General features: G+C 40.2%; 1 protein-coding gene across 1 annotated transcript in view; it reads right to left on the bottom strand.

The window, feature by feature from the left end:
• Nucleotides 1-23010, bottom strand: part of LOC138854995 (zwei Ig domain protein zig-8-like) — a 159561-nt gene that overhangs the window by 77956 nt on the left and 58595 nt on the right. The window contains exon 4 of the mRNA XM_070101501.1: nucleotides 15558-15635. Coding sequence (XP_069957602.1) covers nucleotides 15558-15635 — 78 coding nt within the window. The remainder of the gene's footprint in view (nucleotides 1-15557; nucleotides 15636-23010) is intronic.

The raw sequence follows: 23010 nt of genomic DNA, 5'->3' as shown, positions 1-23010 counted from the left end.
TGGGGTTCTGGGGTGGTTCTATGTGTGTTTGCACTTGCTGCTCTGCCCTTCTCTGGTTGTCCTCTGCTCACTCGGTCCTTGTCTCTCGTCCTAGCCCCTTTCGTTTCTATGTTTTCTCTCTCAGCTGCTGTCATTCTGTTCTTGTTCTGTCACGATCTAGGAACACCCTCTTTTAAGCTAATGATTCCTTCAGCCGTGGCTTCTCTTGCAGGATCCTGTTCTGCACCATTGCTGTCTTGAAAATCAGTTTAACTGACTGATATCTCCCCTTTAAGTAACCCTCTATTCTCTGAAAATTTACAATCTGTGTGTGTGTGTGTGTGTGTGTGTGTGTGTGTGTGTGTGTGTGTGTGTGTGTGTGTGTGTGTGTGTGTGTGTGTACTCACCTATTTGTACTCATTTATTTGTGTTTGCAAGGGTCGAATCATAGCTCCTGGCCCCACCTCTTCACTGATCGCTACTAGGTCCTCTCTCTCCCTTCTCCATAAGCTTTATCAAACCTCATCTTAAAACTATGTGTCATTACTCCTCCACTACGTCACTTTCCTACCTGTTCCACTTCCTGACAACTCTGTGAGTGAAGAAATACTTCCTAATATCCCTTTGTTTCTGAGTCCCATATCTAGAACATCCTGTCACTGTCCACTCTGTCAATTCCTCTTAGTATTTTATATGTCGATATCATGTCTCCCATAACTCTCCTGTCCTCCAGTACCGTCAGACCGATTTCCTTTAATCTTTCTTCGTAGGACATTCACCTTATCTGCAGGACTAGTGTCAGAATACTATTCTTAGGTTTGCCAGGGGGCCCCATGTGCTGCAGCAGTTATCTGGTTGATATGTGCCTCAGGAAATGGGCTCGGTATTATACTCACACCAAGATCCTTTTCTTTGAGTGAGTTTGCAGTCTTTGGCCACCTAGCCGATATTCGGACTGCGGTCTTCTTTGCCCTTCCCCGATCTTCATGACTTTGTATTTGGTAGGGTTAAATTCCAGAAGCCAGTTTCTTGTCCAGTCTTGCAGCCTGTCCAGTTTCCTTCGTAGACCTGCTCGATTCTCATCCGATTTAATTCTCTTCATTAACTACACATCATCTGCAAACAGGGATATTTCCGAGTCTGTACCTACTGTTACGTCATTCACATATACCAAAAACAGCACTGGTCCTAAGACTCACCCTGTGGAACCCCATTCATCACAGGCCCCCACTCTGACACTTCATCACTTAACATGACTCATTGTTGCCATCCTGTCAGGAATTCTTCGATCCATTGCAGTACCTTTCCCGTTATTCATGCCTAATCCTCTAGTATTTGCACTAATCTCTTGTGAGTAACTGTGTCGAAGGCCTTGCAGTCTAAGAAAATGTAATCTACCCACCCCCGTCTCTCTCATATCTTACTTCCATTACCTTATCATAAAACTCCAGTAGATTTGTGACACAGGATTCCCCTTCGCTGAAACAGTGCTGGTTGTCATTCATAAGCTTGTTCCTTTCTAAGTGCTCCACCTTTCTCCTCCTGATAATCGTCTCCATGACTTTGCATTCTATACACCTCAATGATTGTCTAAATGTCTGTTTCCTTTCTTAAAAATTGGGACTATATTTTCCGCCGTCTATACCACATGTAGATGATCAGTTTCAATGGATGTGTTAAAAATTGTTGTTAGAAGCACACAGTGTCTCTGCTCCCTCTCTAAGGACCCATGGAGAGATGTTGACTGGTCCCACCGTCTTTGAGGTGTCAAGTACATGTAGCGGCTTTTTCACCTCCTCCTCAGTTGTGTGTATTTCATGCAGCACTTGTTGTTGTATCCCCCCATCCTGGCTTTTCGACTAATGTCTTTATTTTCCTGAGTCCCTTGTCTTCTGTACTTTTTCCATTATCTAGTACACTTAGTTTTTGCCTCCCTACACAAAGGACTCGTTCTGGTCTTCAATATTCTTGTTGCCCTTGGGAACAAACCTCTCCTCTGCTTCCTTGCATTTTGTTCTCACGTTGTCCATCGTTTATTTTCCTACCAATTCTATTTCCTACTGAACATCTTGCAGGAAGTTCATCATGCCTATGTAGTCCCACCTTTTGAAGTTTGGCTTTTTCCATATTACTCCAGTTACCCCTCTCCATTTGCAAATGTATTATGTATTCAAAGCTCTGAACCACGCGATCACTAGCTCCAAGAGGCCTTTCATATGTGATTTCCTCGATGTTCGAATTACTCAAGGTGAATACGACTTCCAGTGTTTCTGGTTCATTATCGCCTCTCTCTGAGAGTGTGCCTAAAATGTTCAGTCATGTGGATGATTGGTGTGTGTGTGTGTGTGTGTGTGTGTGTGTGTGTGTGTGTGTGTGTGTGTGTGTGTGTGTGCGTGTGTGTGCAGAGAAATGAGTTTGTGCGTGTGTGTGCATGTCGTTGTCAGAGAGGAAGAGGAAGAAACGATTGGGACTCGAACCTTTATCCTGGAAGTAGCAGACCGGGTGCGGTACCACTGTTCTAAAATCCTTTCAGTACAAAAGCTGGTTTACAACCAGCACATCTACGACTTCGTTGTATCAACGGCACCAACTACGACTTTAGTATCTCTTCTCAGAGCTCCGGAAACTCCCTGGTATATCAATTCTGAGATCCCTCATAGTTAATGAGGGATATAAATATCAATGTACCATGAAAGGTTTTGGGATTGTTGGAAGAGACAGTAGTTGTCAGAATTGATATCGCTAATACAATCACACACAAACGAACACACACAGACACACACACAGACGCGCACACACACAGACACAGACACACACACATAAACACACAGACACACAGACACACACACACAGACACACACACACACACACACACACACACACACACACACACACACACACACACACACACACACACACACACACACACACACACACCCTGAAGCGATTTACAATCTGACTGAGCCACAATTTTGTAAGTGATCTAGAAAGTAAAACGTGGTGGTGCAGTCAGAGCGGACAGGGCTAGTGTGTGTTCTCAGGTGACGTTGCCAAGTGTCACATAAGAAAGATAATAAAGTGAAACAATCGTGTGACCAGTGAAAGAAATACAGTGAATAGGGTACATTATATAACGAGAAGAAATTGAGGTGGATCTACGCCAGGACGTCACATGGAGCTGGACAATCTACAGGCTGTTACAGCTGCACTGCAAGTACTGTAATCACCTATGCATGGTTGTTTGGGTGTGGGGTTTCAGGTTCCAATTAACCACCAAGCTGTTTGTGAACGGTCCAACACTAGCACGATAAAGAATAGGCACTCAAGTACTCAATAAGGAATAGCAATTGGTAATGTATGGAACAAGGCGAGTAAGTTACTATAAGCCTAGGTGGTAGGAAGAGCATAGATGGCAGCATTGTAAGTAGGTGCGGGTCAAGTCACAGGAGGGTGGGGGTCAGGTCACAAGAGGTTGTGGACAGGTAAGTGACCACTGAGACTCCACATAACACTCCAACGCACAATTACACCTACTTTTCAGACAATAAACCCACACATAATTCCACACATAATTCCACACACAATTCCACACACAATTCCACACACACACACACACACACACACACACACACACACACACACACACACACACACACACACACACACACACACACACACACATACATACAGACTCACACATACACTCCCCCACCCCTCCCCCTGATCCCCCCCTCTCTCATTCACCCTCCTCCTCCCCACCTCTCCCTCCTTACCCCCTCTCTCTCTACCCCTTCCTTCTCCCTCCTTCTCACTCCCCATATTCCCCCATAAATCCCCCTCCCCACCCCTCTCCCATGTAGCCACTGTCCACAGTTCCTCCTCTACCTCCTCCCCCCACACTCGGACAACCACACTACTAACCTAACACACAGAATTACATAAGTTTCTCATTCTGAGGCAATCAAAATAAAAAACAAAATGGGTTGCCAGAGAGCAGGAAGGAAAACCAAGGGACAGGAGGATGAATTTGCAAAGGAAGATTGGGCAGCATAGCTCACAAAAAGGGAACATGAGTGGGAAAAGAAACTAGAAGAACTAAGCATGAGACTGGAAGAGAGGATAGATACGGAAAGCAAGAAGTGGGAGATGCAAGTCATAGCAGCAGAGGCTAGGATACAGAGATTAGGAGAGGAACTGAAAAATCTGAAACAGCCTAAAGAACTAAAGAACATTTTGTGAATGACATCAGAGACTGCTACCTCAGTCACAAATAAGGGGACTGTAGGGAAAGAAGGAGCAAAACTGCATGTAGAAGCTCTAGCAGAGGGAACTGCAGTAAATGAAAGAGCAAAGTTATATGTTTGGAGGCCCTAACAGACCACAGCAGATCCCCGGGAAAACCGAGAAGGGAAAATTACAGGCCACTAAGCCCAAGTAATAGAAGAAATTAAATTGAATGAGGGGATACAGAGGGATACACAGTGGGAGAATGAAAGGGAGAGGTCAGTCTTTGTGTATGGGCTCCAGGAAGTTGAAGGGGAAACATATGAAGCAAGAAAACAAGGGAAAAAAAGCAATTGAAAGCATCATAAAAGCAATAGGAGAACATGACATGACCCAGCTGGAAAATTTTCGGAGAATAGGGGGGGTTGCAAGAAGAAGAACCCGGCCAGTGAAAGTGACTTTCAAGGCAGAATCGACACGGACCAGGATCCTGCAGGAGAAAGCAAGATTAAGGGACATGCCAGCATACAGGAAGGTGTATCTCGACCGCGACAGAACACAAGAAGAAAGGCAGAAACTGAGAGAGATGGTACAAAGGCGAAAGGAGGAAAGAGAGGGGATGGAGGAGACAGACAGGAGATCCCAGACCCAGGAAGAAGATCAAATACAGCCTCCCTCACAACTTCCAATAGAAGTCCCCAACCAGATCAACCCTAGTGCAACCAAACAGTCTAAACCAAAACACCCATGCCATATCCAATGCCCCCACCCACTGCATTACAAACTCCACCCCAACAGCAACCACCCATAGTTCCTTATCAGTTCTCCCACTTCCCCAACCCCTATATACCCCCCAGACCACAGTCTTACAAAAGAACTTGAAGGTGTGGTATACAAATGCAGATGGAATAACAAATAAGTGTGAGGAGTTGCATGAAAGAATCAAGGAGACATCCCCAGACATAATAGCACTCACAGAAACAAAGCTCACCAGAATAATAACAGATTCAATCTTTCCACCAGGATATCAAATCCTCAGGAAAGACAGAGGGAGGAGAGGGGGAGGAGGAGTTGCACTGCTCACTAAAAACCAGTGTAGTTTTGAGAAAATGGAAGGAATGGATGTCATGGGCGAAAGGGATTACTTAGTAGGAACAATCCAGTCTGAGGGACATAAGGTGATAATTGCAGTAATGTACAACCCACCACAGAACTGCAGGAGGCCAAGAGAAGAATACAATGAGAGCAACAGAGCATTGGTCGACACACTAGCCGAGGTGGCCAGAAGAGCACACATGGGGGGAGCAAAGTTACTAGTTATGGGTGATTTCAATCACAAGGAGATTGACTGGGAAAATCTGGAGCCCCATGGGGGTCCCGAAACATGGAGAACCAAGATGATGGATGTGATGCTGGAAAATCTCATGCACCAACATGTTAGAGACACTACCAGAGAGAGAGGTGAGGATGATCCAGCAAGACTGGACCTTGTATTGACCTTAAGTAGTTCGGACATCGAGGATATCATGTATGAAAGGCCCCAAGGAGCTAGTGATCATGTGGTTCTGTGCTTTGACCACATAGTTGAGCTTCAAGTGGAGAGAGTAGCAGGAATAGGATGGAAAAAACCAAACTACAAAAGGGGGAACTACTCAGGCATGAGGAACTTCCTGCAAGACATTCTGTGGGAGAGGGAACTGACAGGAAAATCAGTACAAGAAATGATGGACTATGTGGCAACAAAATGCAAGGAGGCAGAGGAGAGGTTTGTTCCCAAGGGAAACAGAAATAATGGGAAGAACAGAACGAGTCCTTGGTTCACCCAAAGGTGTAGGGAGGCAAAAACTAGGTGTACTAGAGAATGGAAAAGGTACAGAAGACAGAGAACTCGGGAAAATAAAGAGATTAGCCGAAGAGCCAGAAACGAATATGCACAGACAAGAAGGGAAGCTCAGCGACAATAGGAAAATGACATAGCATCGAAAGACAAGTCCGACCCGAAGCTGTTGTATAGCTACATCAGGAGGAAAACAACAGTCAAGGACCAGGTAATCAGACTGAGGAAGGGTGATGGGAAGCTCACAAGAAACGACCGAGAGGTATGTGAGGAGCTCAACACGAGATTTAAAGAAGTATTTACAGTGGAAACCAGTAGGACTCCAGGAAATCAGAACAGGGGGGTACACCAACAGGTGCTGGATGAGGTACACATAGCCAAGGAGGTGAAGAAGCTGCTATGTGAACTTGACTCCTCAAAGGCGATGGGACCAGACAACATCTCTCCGTGGGTCCTTAGAGAGGGAGATGCTGTGCGTGCCATTAACAAAGATCTTCAACACATCCATTGAAACTGGGCATCTCCCTGAGGTATGGAAGATGGCAAATGTAGTCCCAATTTTTAAAACGGGAGACAGACGTGAGGCACTAAACTACAGACCTGTATCACTAACGTGTATAGTATGCAAAGTCATGGAGAAGATCATCAGGAGGAGAGTGGTGGAGCACATGGAAAGAAACAAGTATAGAATTGACAACCAGCACGGTTTCAGGGAAGGAAAATCCTGTGTTACAAACCTACTGGAGTTTTATGACAAGGTGACAGAAGTAAGACAAGAGAGAGAGGGGTGGATCGACTGCATTTTTTTGGACTGCAAGAAGGCCTTCGACACAGTTCCTCACAAGAGGTTACTGCAAAAGTTAGAGGATCAGGCACACATAACAGGAAAGGCACTGCAATGGATCAGAGAATACCTGACAGTGAGGCAACAACGAGTCATGGTAAGTGACGAGGTGTCAGAGTGAGCGCCTGTGACAAGCGGTGTTCCACAGGGGTCAGTCCAAGGACCTGTGCTGTTTTTGGTATATGTGAACGACATAACGGAAGGGATAGACTCAGAAGCGTCCTTCTGTGCAGATGATATGAAGTTAATGAGAAGAATCAAATCGAACGAGGATCAGGCAGGACTACAAAGAGACCTGGACAGGCTACAAGCCTGGTCCAACAACTGGCTCCTTGAGTTTAACCCTGCCAAATGCAAAGTCATGAAGATTGGGGAAAGGCAAAGAAGACCGCAGACACAATGTAGTCTAGATGGCCAAAGACTGCAAACCTCTCTCAAGGAAAAAGATCTGGGGTTAAGTATAACACCGAGCATATCTCCTGAGGCGCACATCAATTAGATAACTGCTGCAGCATACGGGCGTCTGGCAAACCTACAGATAGCATTCCGATACCTCAGTAAGGAATCGTTCAAGACTCTGTATACCATTTACGTAAGGCCCATACTGGAGTATGCAGCACCAGTTTGGAATCCACACCTGGTCAACCACGTCAAGAAATTAGAGAAAGTGCAAAGGTTTGCTGCAAGACTAGTCCCAGAGCTAAGGGGATTGTCCTACGAAGAAAAGTTGAGGGAAATCGGCCTGACGACACTTTAGGACAGGAGGGTCAGGGGAGACATGATAACATATAAAATACTGCGCAGAATAGACAAGGTGGACAAAGACGGGATGTTCCAGAGATTGGGCACAGAAACAAGAGGTCACAATTGGAAGTTGAAGACTCAGATGAATCAAAGGGATGTTAGGAAGTATTTCTTCGGCCATAGCGTAGTCAGGCCGTGGAATAGCCTAGAAAGTGACGTATTGGAGGCGGAAACCATACATAGTTTTAAGGCGAGGTATGATAAAGCTCATGGAGCAGGGAGAGAGAGGACCTAGAAGCAATCAGTGAAGAGGCGGGGCCAGGAGCTACGACTCGACCCCTGCAACCACAAATAGGGGAGTACACAAACACACACACACACACACACACACACACACACACACACACACACACACACACACACACACACACACGCAAACACATACACACGCACACACACACACACACACAAACACATACACACGCACACACACTCACACACACACACACACACATATGAGAGGCCCCTTGGAGCTGGTGATCACGTAGTTTTGATTACATAGTTGAGTTACAAGTGGAGAAGGCAAGAAGAGTCGAATGGAAAAGCCAAACTATAAAAGGGGAGGGGCTACACAGGTATGAGGAACTTCCTGCAGGAGGTTCAGTGGGACAGGGAACTGGTAGGAAAGTCAGTAAACGAACTGATGGAATATGTAACAACAAAATGCAAGGAGGCAGAGGAAAGGTTTGTTCCCAAGGGCAACAGAAACAATGGGAAAACCAAAACGAGTCCTTGGTTTACCCGAAGGTGTAGGGAGGCAAAAACTAATTGCATTAGAGAATGGAAGAGGTACAGAACGCAAAGGACCAAGAAAAATAAGATCAGTGGAAGAGCCAGGAACGAGTATGCACAGATAAGGAGGGAGGCCCAGCTACAGTACGAGAACGACATAGCATCGAAAGCCAAGTCTGACCCGAAACTGCTACATAGCCACATTAGGAGAAAGACAAGAGTCAAAGACCAGGTGATCAGGCTGAGGAAAGTCGGTAGAGAACTCACAAGAAACGATCAAGAGGTATGCGTGGAGCTCAACACGAGATTTAAGGAAGTATTCACTGTGGAGATAGGAAGGACTCTGAGAAGACAGGACAGAGGGGGACACCAACAGGGAATACACCAACAGGTGCTGGATGACATACACACAACTGAGTAGGAGGTGAAGGAGCTGCTAAGTGACCTTGATACCTCAAAGGCAATGGGACCTGCAATATCTCCCCGTGGGTCCTTAAAGAGGGAGCAGAAATGCTGTGTGTGCCATTAACTAAAATCTTCAACACATCCTTTGAAACTGGGGAACTACCCGAGGCATGGAAGACGGCAAATGTATTTCCCAGTTTTAAAAAAGGAGACAGAAAAGAGGCATTTTACAACCGTCGTCTTGTTGAATTATCACTTATATACAACTTTCCTTGTATAAATCTTAATTCTGGCTTTGTCTCTGTAGATGCCTTCCAGACTTTATAACACCAGTGTCACTGACGTGTATAGTATGCAAAGTCATGGAGAAGATTATCAGGAGGAGAGTGGTGGAGCATCTGGAACGGAACAGGATTATAAACGACAACCAGCACGGATTCATGAAAGGCAAATCCTGTGTCATAAACCTTCTGAAGTTTTATGAGAAAATTACAGAAATAAGAGGATTTTCAGGGATGGGAAATCCTCTGTCGAAACCTACTGGAGTTCTATGACAGGGTGACAGCAGTAAGACAAGAGAAAGAGGGGTGCATAGGTTGCGATTTTTTGGATTGTAAGGAGGCTTTTTACACAGTTCTGCACAAGTGATTAGTGCTTGAGCTGTAGGACCAGGCATGTATAACAGGGAAGGCACTGCAATGGGTCAGGGAATACTTGTCAGGATGGCATCAGCTAGTCATTGGTACATGACGAGGTGTCAGAGTGGGCGCTTGTGACGAGCGGGGTTCCACAGGAGTCAATCTTGGACCGGTGCTGTTTCTGATATATGTAAACGACATGACGGAAGGAATAGACTCAGAAGTGTCCCTTTTTGCAGATGATGTGAAGTTGATGAGAAAAATTCAACTGGACAAGGACCAGGCAGAACTACAAAGGGATCTGGACATGCTGCAGGACTGGTGCAGAAACTGGCTCCTGGAGTTCAACCCCGCCAAATGCAAAGTCATGAAGATTGGTAAGGGTAAAGAAGACCGCAAACGGAGTACAGTTAAAGGGCCAGGGACGATAAACCTCACTCAAGGAAAAATATATTGGTTTGAGTATAACATTGGGCACATCTCCTGAGGCGTACATCAGCCAAATAACTGCTGCAGCATATGGGCGCCTAGCAAACCTAATAATAGTTTTCCAAAACCTCAGTACGGAATCATTAAAGACTCTGTATACCGTGTCCGTCAGGCCCATATTGGAGTATGCAGCACCTGTTAGAAACCCACACCTCGTCAAGCACATCAGGAAATTAGAGATAGTGCAAATGTATGCAGCACGACTAGTCCTGAAGCTAAGGGGCATGTCCTACGCGGAGAGGTTAATGGAAATCAATTATACAACACTGGAGTACAGAAGAGTTAGAGGGGATACAATAATGAGTTATAAATACTGAGAGGAATTGACGAGGTGGATAGAGACAGGAATTTTTAAGATGGGACACAGCATCAATTGGAAGTTGAAGACTCAGATAAGTCACAGGGATGCTAGGAAGTATTTCTTCAGTCATAGAGTTGTCGGGAAGTGGAATAGTCTGGAAAGTGAAGTAGAGGAGACAGGATCTATACAGAGCTGTATGAAGTATGATAAAACTCATGGAGAAAGGAGAGTGGAACTAGTCACAACTGGTGAAGATGCAAGGTCAGGAGCTGTGAATCGGCCCACGCAACCACAATTAGGTGAGTACACACATGCACACTCTCACACATCTACACAAAGTTTACAAACTGCAGAAGATAGAGCATGCAATCAGTATTAAATAAAAAAAAGGAATCCCAATAGGTAGGACATAGTGGCAAGTGAACCGATGATGGTTGGTCTGGGGAGAAAGAATCGGCAAAAAGCTTCAAGAGCATAATGAAACAAGAGTGTGAAAAAATTCTAAATGAGTTTTGCAATACAATGGTGGAGAAGATATCTGCAGAAAGGAAGATATGTGTGTGGTACAAGCTGTAGCTGCTGAGGCAAAGATATAGAGCGTGGTGGAATCATTGGAAGTGCTGAAGGAGCATATAAAGACAAGGCCTGAAAATAGCAAGGTGATGGAAAGATGAACATCAGAGGACTGGGAGAGGAGTGAAGGAGAGGAATGAGTTAAGAAGTCTTTTGTAGGAGTAATATCAGGCCATCTGGGCGTCCAGGACATAACAAGGGAAATAACAAAGATGCTTAAAACAGATCAGGAAATATGGAGTAGAAAAAGAAGTGGAAAGAACAGAGGGAGGTTTCAATAATTATTCATATGCTTCAGGAGGCTGAAGGGACAACCTACGATGAAAGATAACATTGTGAGAAAAAAAAGACTGAGAGCATCATCGCCATAACCGAAGAGAAGGTCATATCCCACCTAACAAATTTTCACAGTCAAATTGATATTCAAGTAAGAAATGGTATGAAGCAGGATTCGTCAACAGATACCACTATTAGAGGACTCTCAAGATTATCGGCTAGTGTACCTTGTGAGGAAAAAGTTTATTGAATAAGAGTGGAAGACTGAATGACTGGTGGAAGAAGTATGATTGTTCAGAAAGGGGTACGTGAGCAGTTACCTTTACCCCCTCCCCTCATCCACAATGTGAGAGATAACAAGGGACCCTTGTCGATGGAGTAGCATCACTGGGCTTCCTGCTCTCATCAAGTCTCCTTGCTGAATGGTTCGAGCCACCCGACAGATGCGAGACGAGATGAGAAGCATGATGTAATAATTGATCAGAAACTAAAGAATTTGTCGTCTTGGGAACTCTGCTGTTCCTTCAGCTGTGGTTCGTGTTCACATGTGTACTACTTTACGAGAACTTGACTATGCAGGTCCACAATCTTATCAAATGCCTCATCTTAGGAACTCTGCTGTTCCTTCACCTTTGCTTTAGATCTGCATTCCTGCATCATTACGAGAATTTAGCTGTTACTCTACTTATGTGTTGCGTTACACAGTAATTGCATTGGTTCAGGTGTCAACTGACATATGTATAGCAAGACTGAAGATATCAGCTGACTCAGGTATTGCAAGTGTGTGAGGCAACACAGGTGTCACAAGGTAACAGGTGCCGAATGAAATAGGTATTACAATTACAAAAACATTTAATAAAATGCATGTGCTGCAAAGTTGTAGTTGTTGCACTTATTCAGACTGTGTACAAACGAAGGTACCAGCTGGCTCAGGTGCTGCAAGGATGCAAGATTCAAAGGTGTCACAAGGCTGCAGGTGTCTGCTGACGTAGATGACGTAGATGCGTCACAAGGCTGTATATGTTTGCTGACACAGTTGTTACAAGGATTATGATGTCTGAGGTGACACAGGTGTTGCAACGATACATGTGTCTGAGGTAACAGGTGTTTGAATGATACATATCTGAGGTAACACCGGTGTTGCAAGGATACATGTGTCCGAGGGAACACAGGTGTTCCAAAGTTACATATAACTGAGGTAAAACAGGCGTTGCAAGGATTCATATGTCTGAGGTAATACAGGTGTTACAAGGATACACGAGTCTGAGGTAACACAAGCGTTGCGAGGATACATGTGTCTGAGCAGTCCAAGTGTAGCAGGATACAGGTGTGTGAGCAGACACAGGGAAAGCGCCGCCTGCTGCTGCTTCAACAACAGCAGCAAGCGGAAACAGCTTTTCAACCGCTCAACAACAGTTGCCTACGTTTGTCATTCCACCCATGCGCCTCTAGCATCGTATCTCTCTCCCTCGTGGATTCATCTAGCGCCCAGCATCCCGAGAAACTCGGTATTACATATCTTAGATTCCTTTGAGGTTTGTCTCCCAGGAGCACTATGCGCTTTATGTAGTTTTAACGCCATAATGATTATTTTCACTGTCTTATTGTAACGTTGAAGTTATTCACTTTAGCTGATACGTAAAACATAGAACTTAATCTTGCATATTTTTTTTATAAATCTCAACATTTCATCAAATATAATATTTTGACTTAGTTTTTTTTATGTCATATATGATATAAAAAAATGACAATAAAATACAAAATTGTACCACAGAGAAAAATAATTGGAAACAGCTTTTGCATGTTGCTTATTGCGAATTACTTACGTGTACAAATTATTTTCCCTGGTGGACTGTATATGATATTTAGTTTATATTATAAAACGCAAAGAATATTAATTTAAAGAAAATAATATTCTGCAGTTATAGTGTAACCGTTGCTGAATGTCGTAATATATCATCAAGACGACAAATATCATAAGAATAAAAGTGGCTGCTTCAAGCAACGAAATTTTTTTTGACTGGATTACTTAATAATCGTACTGGATTACATAATCGTATTGGATTACATAACCGACTTGATTACATATAATCGTCCTGATTTATATAATCGACTGGATTACATAATCGTACTGGATTACGTAAACGACTTGATTACACATAATCGTACTGGATTACATAGTCGACTGGAATACATATAATCGTATTGGATTATATAACTGACTGGATTACATATAATTTTCTCCTAAGACCCAGGCCGAAGAGTTCCTGACGTCACTGCACCAAATAACAACTGAAATCCTTTGTAGATTATAAATCAGTGAGCTTCTATACATTTCACTGAAGCTAAAAATTTACGGGAGGATAAACGTAATTAAGAGCACAAGATAATGGTATTCAGTTTGCTAAAATTATTAAAAACAAACTAAGCCGATATTAAGAAGTATGAAGAAAATGGAGGCCTCACTTGCACAAAATCTGATTGGCGGCCAAGACGCTGACAAGCTGCTAGTACAGGCTGTGTTTATCCCGCAAAGCATAAATCAAAGCATAGATCAAAGAGTTCCTTACTTCATGGTAAACTAATATAAAAACCGATAAAGTCATCTAATGAAAACAATTTTCCTTTGTTTTATAATTTAGATGTGTGAGTAAGACCCACTTCAATAACATCACAGTATTTCCAACACTGCTTATGTCTCTTAAATTAACACTCAAGAAATAAACAGGCGTTTGTTGAATAACTAATGAGAATGTAATGAACACTTGTCAGTGTTCAACAATAAACCACAGATGCTGAACAGATATATACGGACCAATTAATTTTCTGAATTTGTCTTCATGTGGGTAATTATAGAACATTAATATCGTTTCATGACTTAAGTTATTAATGAAAGCTATAGTCGCTGAATATGCTGCCATATTTAAGATGTAAGTATAGTACGTTACCTTGTAAAGTAAAAGGACACAAGTGCAACTAATGTGACATTTTATTGTGGCTACGTTTCGCTCTCCAGGAGCTTTGTCAAGCCGTTACAAGCAGTACACGGCTTGACAAAGCTCTTGGAGAGCGAAACGTTGCCACAATAAAACGTCACATTAGTTGCACTTGTGTCCTTTTACTTTACATATTGTTGGTACTTCTACCAACATTATTACAGTACGTTATCTTGCGAAACACTAAGTACTCAGACGTACACCGTCTTGTTTCCATGAGCTCCTATAGTAATAATTTTGTTACATACCAGAATTTTTGAATAACAATCTGTCTTCGTGCAGCACACCAACGGTTCTGTACCAAACAACCAGCATTATGTTTTCTAATGCCATAATTCTCCCTTTTGTTATCTGTTGCTTTAATTATCAATGTCAAATTATCTCTTACTTGCTGTCCACTTATTGAAAACTATATGTCGAAATTGAGATGCTTCGTTTTTTTCAAAAACTCTTCCTGGCTGAGGAATATATCTGAAATTCAGTACACAGAATGGTCGTTATGGATGTCCAGAGTGTGTGAGGGATGGTAATTTATTAGACGGGATGTAGTCAGCAACACACACCAGGTGAAGTTTACTAAACTTGCTATTAAATTTTTTTCTCAGAGCCATTCCAATTTAGCTAGAAATTCTCATATTAAAGTCCAGATTAGACAGAAGATAGAAGAGCAAGGGAGAGTGAAAGATATGAAACTAGCAGAAGCAGCGCGTGAATAGATGGAAAATTTACTGCGCAATAAGTATATGGAAATTGCAAGACACGTGCACGGAAACCTAAATTTTAGTTGGCTCAGATATATATTAAATTCTGCAAGAGAGAGAATTAACTAGAGACCAATGTAGGAAATATAAGACCCATTTGGTGACCAGCAGACTAGATTACTAGGTAACTGCAGTACACGAGGTATTGGATTTATCGGGTAAATTATTCTTAAGGAATATTTGGGGTATATATGGAATGGAACCTGTTTGATCATCAGCTTGTGTACTGAACAGGATTTACCTGATGACGGGTATAGGAAAACTGAGATGACTAAACATTTTCTGTGGGTGAAAGACTAGATTCAAGGAACTGCATTTATTATCCCATTCCTTGAAATTAAACTAATTGCCTCCCATTACTCAGGCGCTATATAATGCTCAAGGCTTAGAGTTTTTTAAAGATTAAACAAAATATAAGGAATACAGCATATAACTTTTTAGTTAAAGAATCTAGTAAATGGTGAAATTTTATGGAAAACAAAAAAGCCTGGAAATTAGTACATGTGGAGATATATATTTGTTTGTCATCTGGTTGCCAGTGTTTAGGGAAACTAAATATTCGATTGTCAGTGCCTACGGATGAAACTATTTGGTAGACAGTGAATGATAATGTCAGTGTATAGGGAGGAAAAAACCTGTGTGCTGTTATGTGATCCAGAGAAGTATCTGGTTGTTCAGTGTGTATGAGAAAAACTCACCTGGAATCTCTGGTCAGCCGAGTAAGTGTGATGCCCAGCCGTCAGGATGTGTAGGTCACGGCGCCTCAGCCACGTAACCTGCGGGTGGGAGAACAACAATAAGATTACCTCTTTCATCACAGTATTTCCACAGATTTACTTGACAAAATTAAGAAAATCTTGATTCACGTCCATGAATCTATATTTACCGAATAAGCCGAATAATATTTGTTTTTGATATAAATCAGCTGAAATCGATCAGACCATTACGAAAAACAAAAAATATTTCATTGATTTAAAGGGAGAGTAAATAAATTTAAATTAACCTTTGATATAAATAGCAGACTTTACATAAAAAAATTTGTGTATGAAATAATTTTGCATAAGTCATTCTGAACCTAAGAAAAAAAAATTCTATTGTGTTTGATTATTATTAACTTAATTATAAACTTATCTAAAATATATTTTGTTTGATAGGGCTAAATTAAATTGCGCTTGTTATAAAAAAGTTAGGTAAGTTTTCTAAGGTTCTTTTGGTACAAAATTATTAATATGAGTTCTTGCTAATTGTCCAATATATATATATATATATATATATATATATATATATATATATATATATATATATATATATAGATATATGTATATATATATATATATATATATATATACATATATCTATATATGCGTGTGTGTATGTGTGTGTATGTGTGTGTATGTGTATGTGTGTGTGTGTATGTGTGTGTATGTATGTGTGTGTGTATGTGTGTGTGTATGTGTGTGTGTATGTGTGTGTATGTATGTGTGTATGTGTGTGTGTGTGTGTGTGTGTGTGTGTGTGTGTGTGTGTGTGTGTGTGTGTGTGTGTGTGTGTGTGTGTGTGTGTGTGTGTGTGACTGTAATTCATCTGTAGGGATGGCAATACCAGTATGTATTTTGCTAGTGGAGCTCTGGTAAATAAAATGATGGATGGATGAATTATACCAAGGCGTCGAGAGAGACTGCTGCTGCTGTGTGGGATGGTGGTCCAGAGCTCAGGAAAACCTGAATATCCTGAGGGACAGGAAACAGGGAGCCAACGACGTCAGAGAGGAACTTAATTCAGATGTCTAACATAATTTCTCTCCGAGAAGTGGACAGAAAAACTGCGTGTTCCTTTCTGACGGGTAAAGACATATCGTTGTGTTCCACCTAGTTGTGTTTCTAGTGGTTGGATGTAGCTAAACTACTTGACTTTGACGGTCACAGATATTATCTGTCCTTGTTTCCTCCAGTCTTACTCTTCTTGGTTCTGGTTGTTCATTCAGATACTGGTTCTCCTATTCAGTCCCCTTTTGAGTGAAATCCCCAACGAATTATGGTTTTGCATATGATCTTGCTGTTTCTGCCTGTATGTTTTCAGTGTAGTTATTAAATTAAAACATTTACTGGTTTTCCGAATCTACAAAATTTTACTGGTCATGATCATAATTGTAGGCCTTCTTCTTTTCTCCTCTATTCCGTATCAATTTGTACCATCTAGGAATGTTGTATTGCCATTTTCACCTGAGAGCTTTTTCTGTGAGAGATACGATGATTGCTTTGTACTATACTGGCCATTCCTTTAGTTTATGAATGAGACTTTGTCTCATTTATATAACATTCCTTATATATATATGTATATATATATATATATATATATATATATATATATATATATATATATATATATATATATATATATATATATATATATATATATATATATATATATATATATATATATATATATATATATATATATATATATATATACATATATGTCGTGCCGAATAGGCAGAACTTGCGATCTTTGCTTAAATCGCAACGCTCATCTTGCTATATAGGACAAGCGAAAATTTGTGTACACAATAATCTCGCCAAAGTCATTCTGAACCTAACGAAAAAAATATATTTCACTGTGTTTGTTTAGTAGTATTAAATTATTGTAAACAAATCTAAAATATATTTAGTTGGGTTAATCTAAAATAAATTGTTCTTGTTATAATAAGGATAGGTAAGTTTTCTAAGATTCTTTTGGAGCAAAATTAAATTTGTTTACATTAAAATGCATGAAAAAATATATCTTTAAACGTATAAGAGAAAATTTTTAGAAAGGACTTATTTTTAAATGAGTTCTTGCTAACTGACCAGTTTTACATATTCGACACGACATATATATATATATATATATATATATATATATATATATATATATATATATATATATATATATATATATATATATATATATATATTACTAATAGGAATATTTTATTACATAATATGGTACAGAAGATCCAAGAGATACACTATTGATATAAAGGTGGCACATACGGTACATGTTGTTACGTGTGTATCACCGATTACAAGGCGAAAATCTCATCCAGCTCCTCAGAGCTGAAGCGTGTGCCCAAAATACAGCAGGCATTACCCCTTTGAACAGCCGCACTGAGCCGCTGGAACAGAAAACTAGCTGCCCTGGGATCCCTAGTTACCCTGATGAGTCTTTCCCAGCTCCTTAAGGAATTTAGATCATATATATATATATATATACGTATATCTTTCCTCCGTAAGCTATGCGTGTTGTAGAAGTCAACTAGGATGCCGGAAACAATGGGCTAGTAACCCCTTTTCCTGTAAAGATTACTAAAAAGAATAAGAAGAAAATTGTCAAAGTGGGAAGTCTGAATGTGCGTGGATGTTGTGCGAATGATAAGAAAGAGATGATTGTGGATGTTATAAATGAGAAGAAGCTGGATGTTCTGAATTTAAGTGAAACAAAACTGAAGGGGGTGGGAGAGTTTCAGTGGAGAGAAATATATGGGATTAGGTCAGGGGTTTCAAACAGAGTTATAGCTAAAGAAGGAGTAGCAATAATGTTGAAGGATAAGTTATGACAGGAAAAGAGGGACTATAATTGTATTAATTCAAGGATTATGTGGAGTAAAATAAATGTTGGATGTGAAAAGTGGGTTATAGTTAGCGCATATACACCTGGACAAGAGAGAAATGTAGAGGAGAGAGAGAGAGATTTTGGGAAATGTTGAGTGAATGCGTGGGGACATTTAAACAAAGTGTGAGAGTAATGGTGGTTGTCGATTTCAATGCTAAAGTGGGCAAAAATGCTGTGGAGGGAGTAGTAGGTAAATTTGGGGTGCCGAGGGTAAATGAAAATGAGAAGCCTTTAATTGAGCTATGTGTAGAAAGAGGTTTGGTAATAAGTAATACATATTTTATGAAGAAGAGGATAAATAAATATACAAGGTATGATATAGCACGTAATGAAAGTAGTTTGTTAGATTATGTATTGGTGGATAAAAGGTTGATGGGTAGGCTCCAGGATGTACATGTTTATAGAGGGGCATCTGATATATCGGATCATTATTTAGAGGTAGATGGGAAAAGAGGAAAATGGCAACAACAAGCAAGAGGTAGGTGAAAGTGTATAAACTAAAGGAGGAGGAAGTTCGGGTGAGATATAAGCAACTATTAGCAGAAAGGTGGGCTGGTGCAAGTATTAGTAGTGGGGGGGTTGAAGAGGGTTGGAATAGTTTTAAAAATGCAGTAATAGAATGTGGGGCAGAAGTTTGTGGTTATAGGAGGGTGGGGGCAGGAGGAAAGAGGAGTAATTGGTGGAATGATGAAGTAAAGGGTGTGATAAAAGGCAAAATGTTAGCTTATGAGAGGTTTTTACAAAGCAGAAGTGTTATAAGAAGAGTAGAGTATATGGAGATTAAAAGAAAGGTGAAGAGAGTGGTGAGAGAGTGCAAAAGGAGAGCAGATGATAGAGTGTGAGAGGCACTCTCAAGGAATTTTAAAGAAAATAAGAAAAAAATTTGGAGTTAGTTAAATAAGTTAAGAAAGCCTAGAGAACGAATTGATCTGTCAGTTAAAAACAGTAGGAGAGTTAGTAGACGGTGAGATGAAGGTTTTGGGAAGTGGCGAGAATATTTTGAGGAACTTATAAATGTAGACGAAGAAAGGGAAGCGGTAATTTCATCCACTGGCCAGGGAGGTATACCATCTTTTAGGAGTGAAGAAGAACAGGATGTGAGTGTGGGGGAGGTGCGTGAGGCATTACGTAGAATGAAAAGGGGTAAAGCAGCTGGAACTGACGGCATCATGACAAAAATTTTAAAAGCAGGGATTGATATAGTGTTGGAGTGGTTGGTATTTTTGTTTAATAAATGTATGAAAGAGGGGAAGGTACCTAGGGATTGGCAGAGAGCATGTATAGTCCCTTTATATAAAGGGAAGGGGGACAAAAGAGATTGTAAAAATTATAGAGGAATAAGTTTACTGAGTATACCAGGAAAAGTGTACGGTAGGGTTATAATTGAAAGAATTAGAGGTAAGACAGAATGTAGGATTGCGGATGAGCAAGGAGGTTTCAGAGTAGGTAGGGGATGTGTAGATCAAGTGTTTACATTAAAGCATATATATGAACAGTATTTAGATAAAGGTAGGGAAGTTTTTATTGCATTTATGGATTTAGAAAAGGCATATGATAGAGTGGATAGGGGAGCAATGTGGCAGATGTTGCAAGTATATGGAATAGGTGGTAAGTTACTAAGTGCTGTAAAGAGTTTTTATGAGGATAGTGAGGCTCAGGTTAGGGTGTAGAAGAGAGGGAGATTACTTCCCGGTAAAAGTAGGTCTTAGACAGGGATGTGTAATGTCAAACCATACCCCGGTCGGGATTGAACCCGCGGTCAGAGAGTCTCAAAACTCCAGCCCGTCGCGTTAGCCACTGGACCAGCTAGCCACAATAAGATTCGTCCAACTAGGTATATTTCTACACCATAGGAAGGTTAGCACAGGCACCACTGTGACCACAAATGCAAGTTTTTACAGACGAATCTCCAGCTAGCGTGGCCGTGACGAACTCTAGCTCAAGTCCCTTTACTGTCGTCAACATGACTCACGAAATCGTAATGACACGATTTCAAACAAACCATACCCCGGCCGGGATTGAACCCGCGGTCAGAGAATCTCAAAACTCCAGCCCGTCGCGTTAGCCACTAGATCAGCTAGCCACAATAAGATTCCTCCAACTAGGTATATTTCTACTCCATAGGAAGGTTAGCATAGGTACCACTGTGACCACAAATGCAAGTTTTTGCAGACGAATCTCCAGCTAGCGTGGCCGTGACGAACTCTAGCTCAAGTCCCTTCACTGCCGTCAACATGACGGCAGTGGTTTGTTTGCAATCGTGTCATTACGATTTCATGAGTCATATTGACGGCAGTGAAGGGACTTGAGCTAGAGTTCGTCACGGCCACGCTAGCTGGAGATTCGTCTGTAAAAACTTGCATTTGTGGTCACAGTGGTGCCTGTGCTAACCTTCCTATGGTGTAGAAATATACCTAGTTGGACGAATCTTATTGTGGCTAGCTGGTCTAGTGGCTAACGCGACGGGCTGGAGTTTTGAGACTCTCTGACCGCGGGTTCAATCCCGGCCGGGGTATGGTTTGTTTGCAATTGTGTCATTACGATTTCGTGAGTAATGTCACCATGGTTGTTTAATATATTTATAGATGGGGTTGTAAAAGAAGTAAATGCTAGGGTGTTTGGGAGAGGGGTGGGATTAAATTATGGTGAATTAAATACGAAATGGGAATTGACACAGTTGCATTTTGCTGATGATATTGTGCTTATGGGAGATTCTAAAGAAAAATTGCAAAGGTTAATGGATGAGTTTGGGAATGTGTGTAAAGGTAGAAAGTTGAAAATTTACATAGAAAAGAGTAAGGTGATGAAGGTATCAAATGATTTAGATAAAGAAAAATTGGATATTAAATTGGGAAGGAGGAGTATGGAAGAAGTGAAGGTTTTCAGATACTTGGGAGTTGACGTGTCGGCGGATGGATTTATGAAGGATGAGGTTAATCATAGAATTGATGAGGGAAAAAAGGTGAGTGGTGCGTTGAGGTATATATGGAGATAAAAAGCGTTATCTATGGAGGCAAAGAAGGGAATGTATGAAAGTACAGTATAGTAGTACCAACACTCTTATATGTGTGTAAAGCTTGGGTTGTGAATGCAGCAGCGAGGAGGCGGTTGGAGGCAGTGGAGATGCCCTGTCTAAGGGCAATGTGTGGTGTAAATATTATGCAGAAAATTCGGAGTGTGGAAATTAGGAGAAGGTGTGGAGTTAATAAAAGTATTAGTCAGAGGGCTGAAGAGGGGTTGTTGAGGAGGTTTAGCCATTTAGAGAGAATGGATCAAAGTAGAATGACACGGAGAGCGTATAAATCTGTAGGGGAAGGAAGGTGGGGCAGGGGTCGTCCTCGAAAAGGTTGGAAGGAAGGGGTAAGGGAGGTTTTGCGGGCGAGAGACTTGGACTTCCAACAAGCGTGCATGAGCGTGTTCGATAGGAGTGAATGGAGACGAATGGTATTTGGGACCTGACTATCTGTTGGAGTATGAACAGGGTAATATTTATTGAAGGGATTCAGGGAAACCGGTTATTTTTATATAGCCGGACTTGAGTCCTGGTAATGGGAAGTACAGTGCCTGCATATATATATATATATATATATATATATATATATATATATATATATATATATATATATATATATATATATATATATATATATATATACATATATATATATATATATATATATATATATATATATATATATATATATATATATATATATATATATATATATATATATATATATATATATATATATATATATGTCGTGCCGAATATGTAAAACTGGTCAATTAGCAAGAATTCATTTAAAATTAAGTTCTTTCTGAAATTTTCTCTTATACGTTTAAAGATATATTTTTTTTCATTGATGTTGATGTAAAAATTTATAATTTTGCACCAAAAGGAACTTAGAAAACATACCTAACCTTATTATAACAAGAACAATTTATTTTAGCCTAACCTAACTAAATATATTTTAGATTTATTTGCAATAATTTAATACTAAAGAAGCACAGTGAAATATATTTTTTTCGATAGGTTCAGAATGATTTTGGCGAAATTAATGCATACACAAATTTTCGCTTGTCCTATATGGGAAGATGAGCGTTGCTATTTAAGCCAAGATCGCAAGTTCTGCCTATTCGGCACGACATATATATATATATATATATATATATATATATATATATATATATATATATATATATATATATATATATATATATATATCGTGCCTATATATATATATACATATATATACATATATATATATATATATATATATATATATATATATATATATATATATATATATATATATATATATATATATATATATATATATATATATATATATATATATATATATATATATCGTGCCTATTCGGCACGACATATATATATATATATATATATATATATATATATATATATATATATATATATATATATATATATATATATATATATATATATATATATATATATATATATATATATATATA

This window comes from Cherax quadricarinatus, chromosome 77 (assembly GCF_038502225.1).
Source record: "Cherax quadricarinatus isolate ZL_2023a chromosome 77, ASM3850222v1, whole genome shotgun sequence".
Taxonomy (NCBI): domain Eukaryota; kingdom Metazoa; phylum Arthropoda; class Malacostraca; order Decapoda; family Parastacidae; genus Cherax; species Cherax quadricarinatus.
This window is presented reverse-complemented; position numbering and strand designations above follow the sequence as displayed.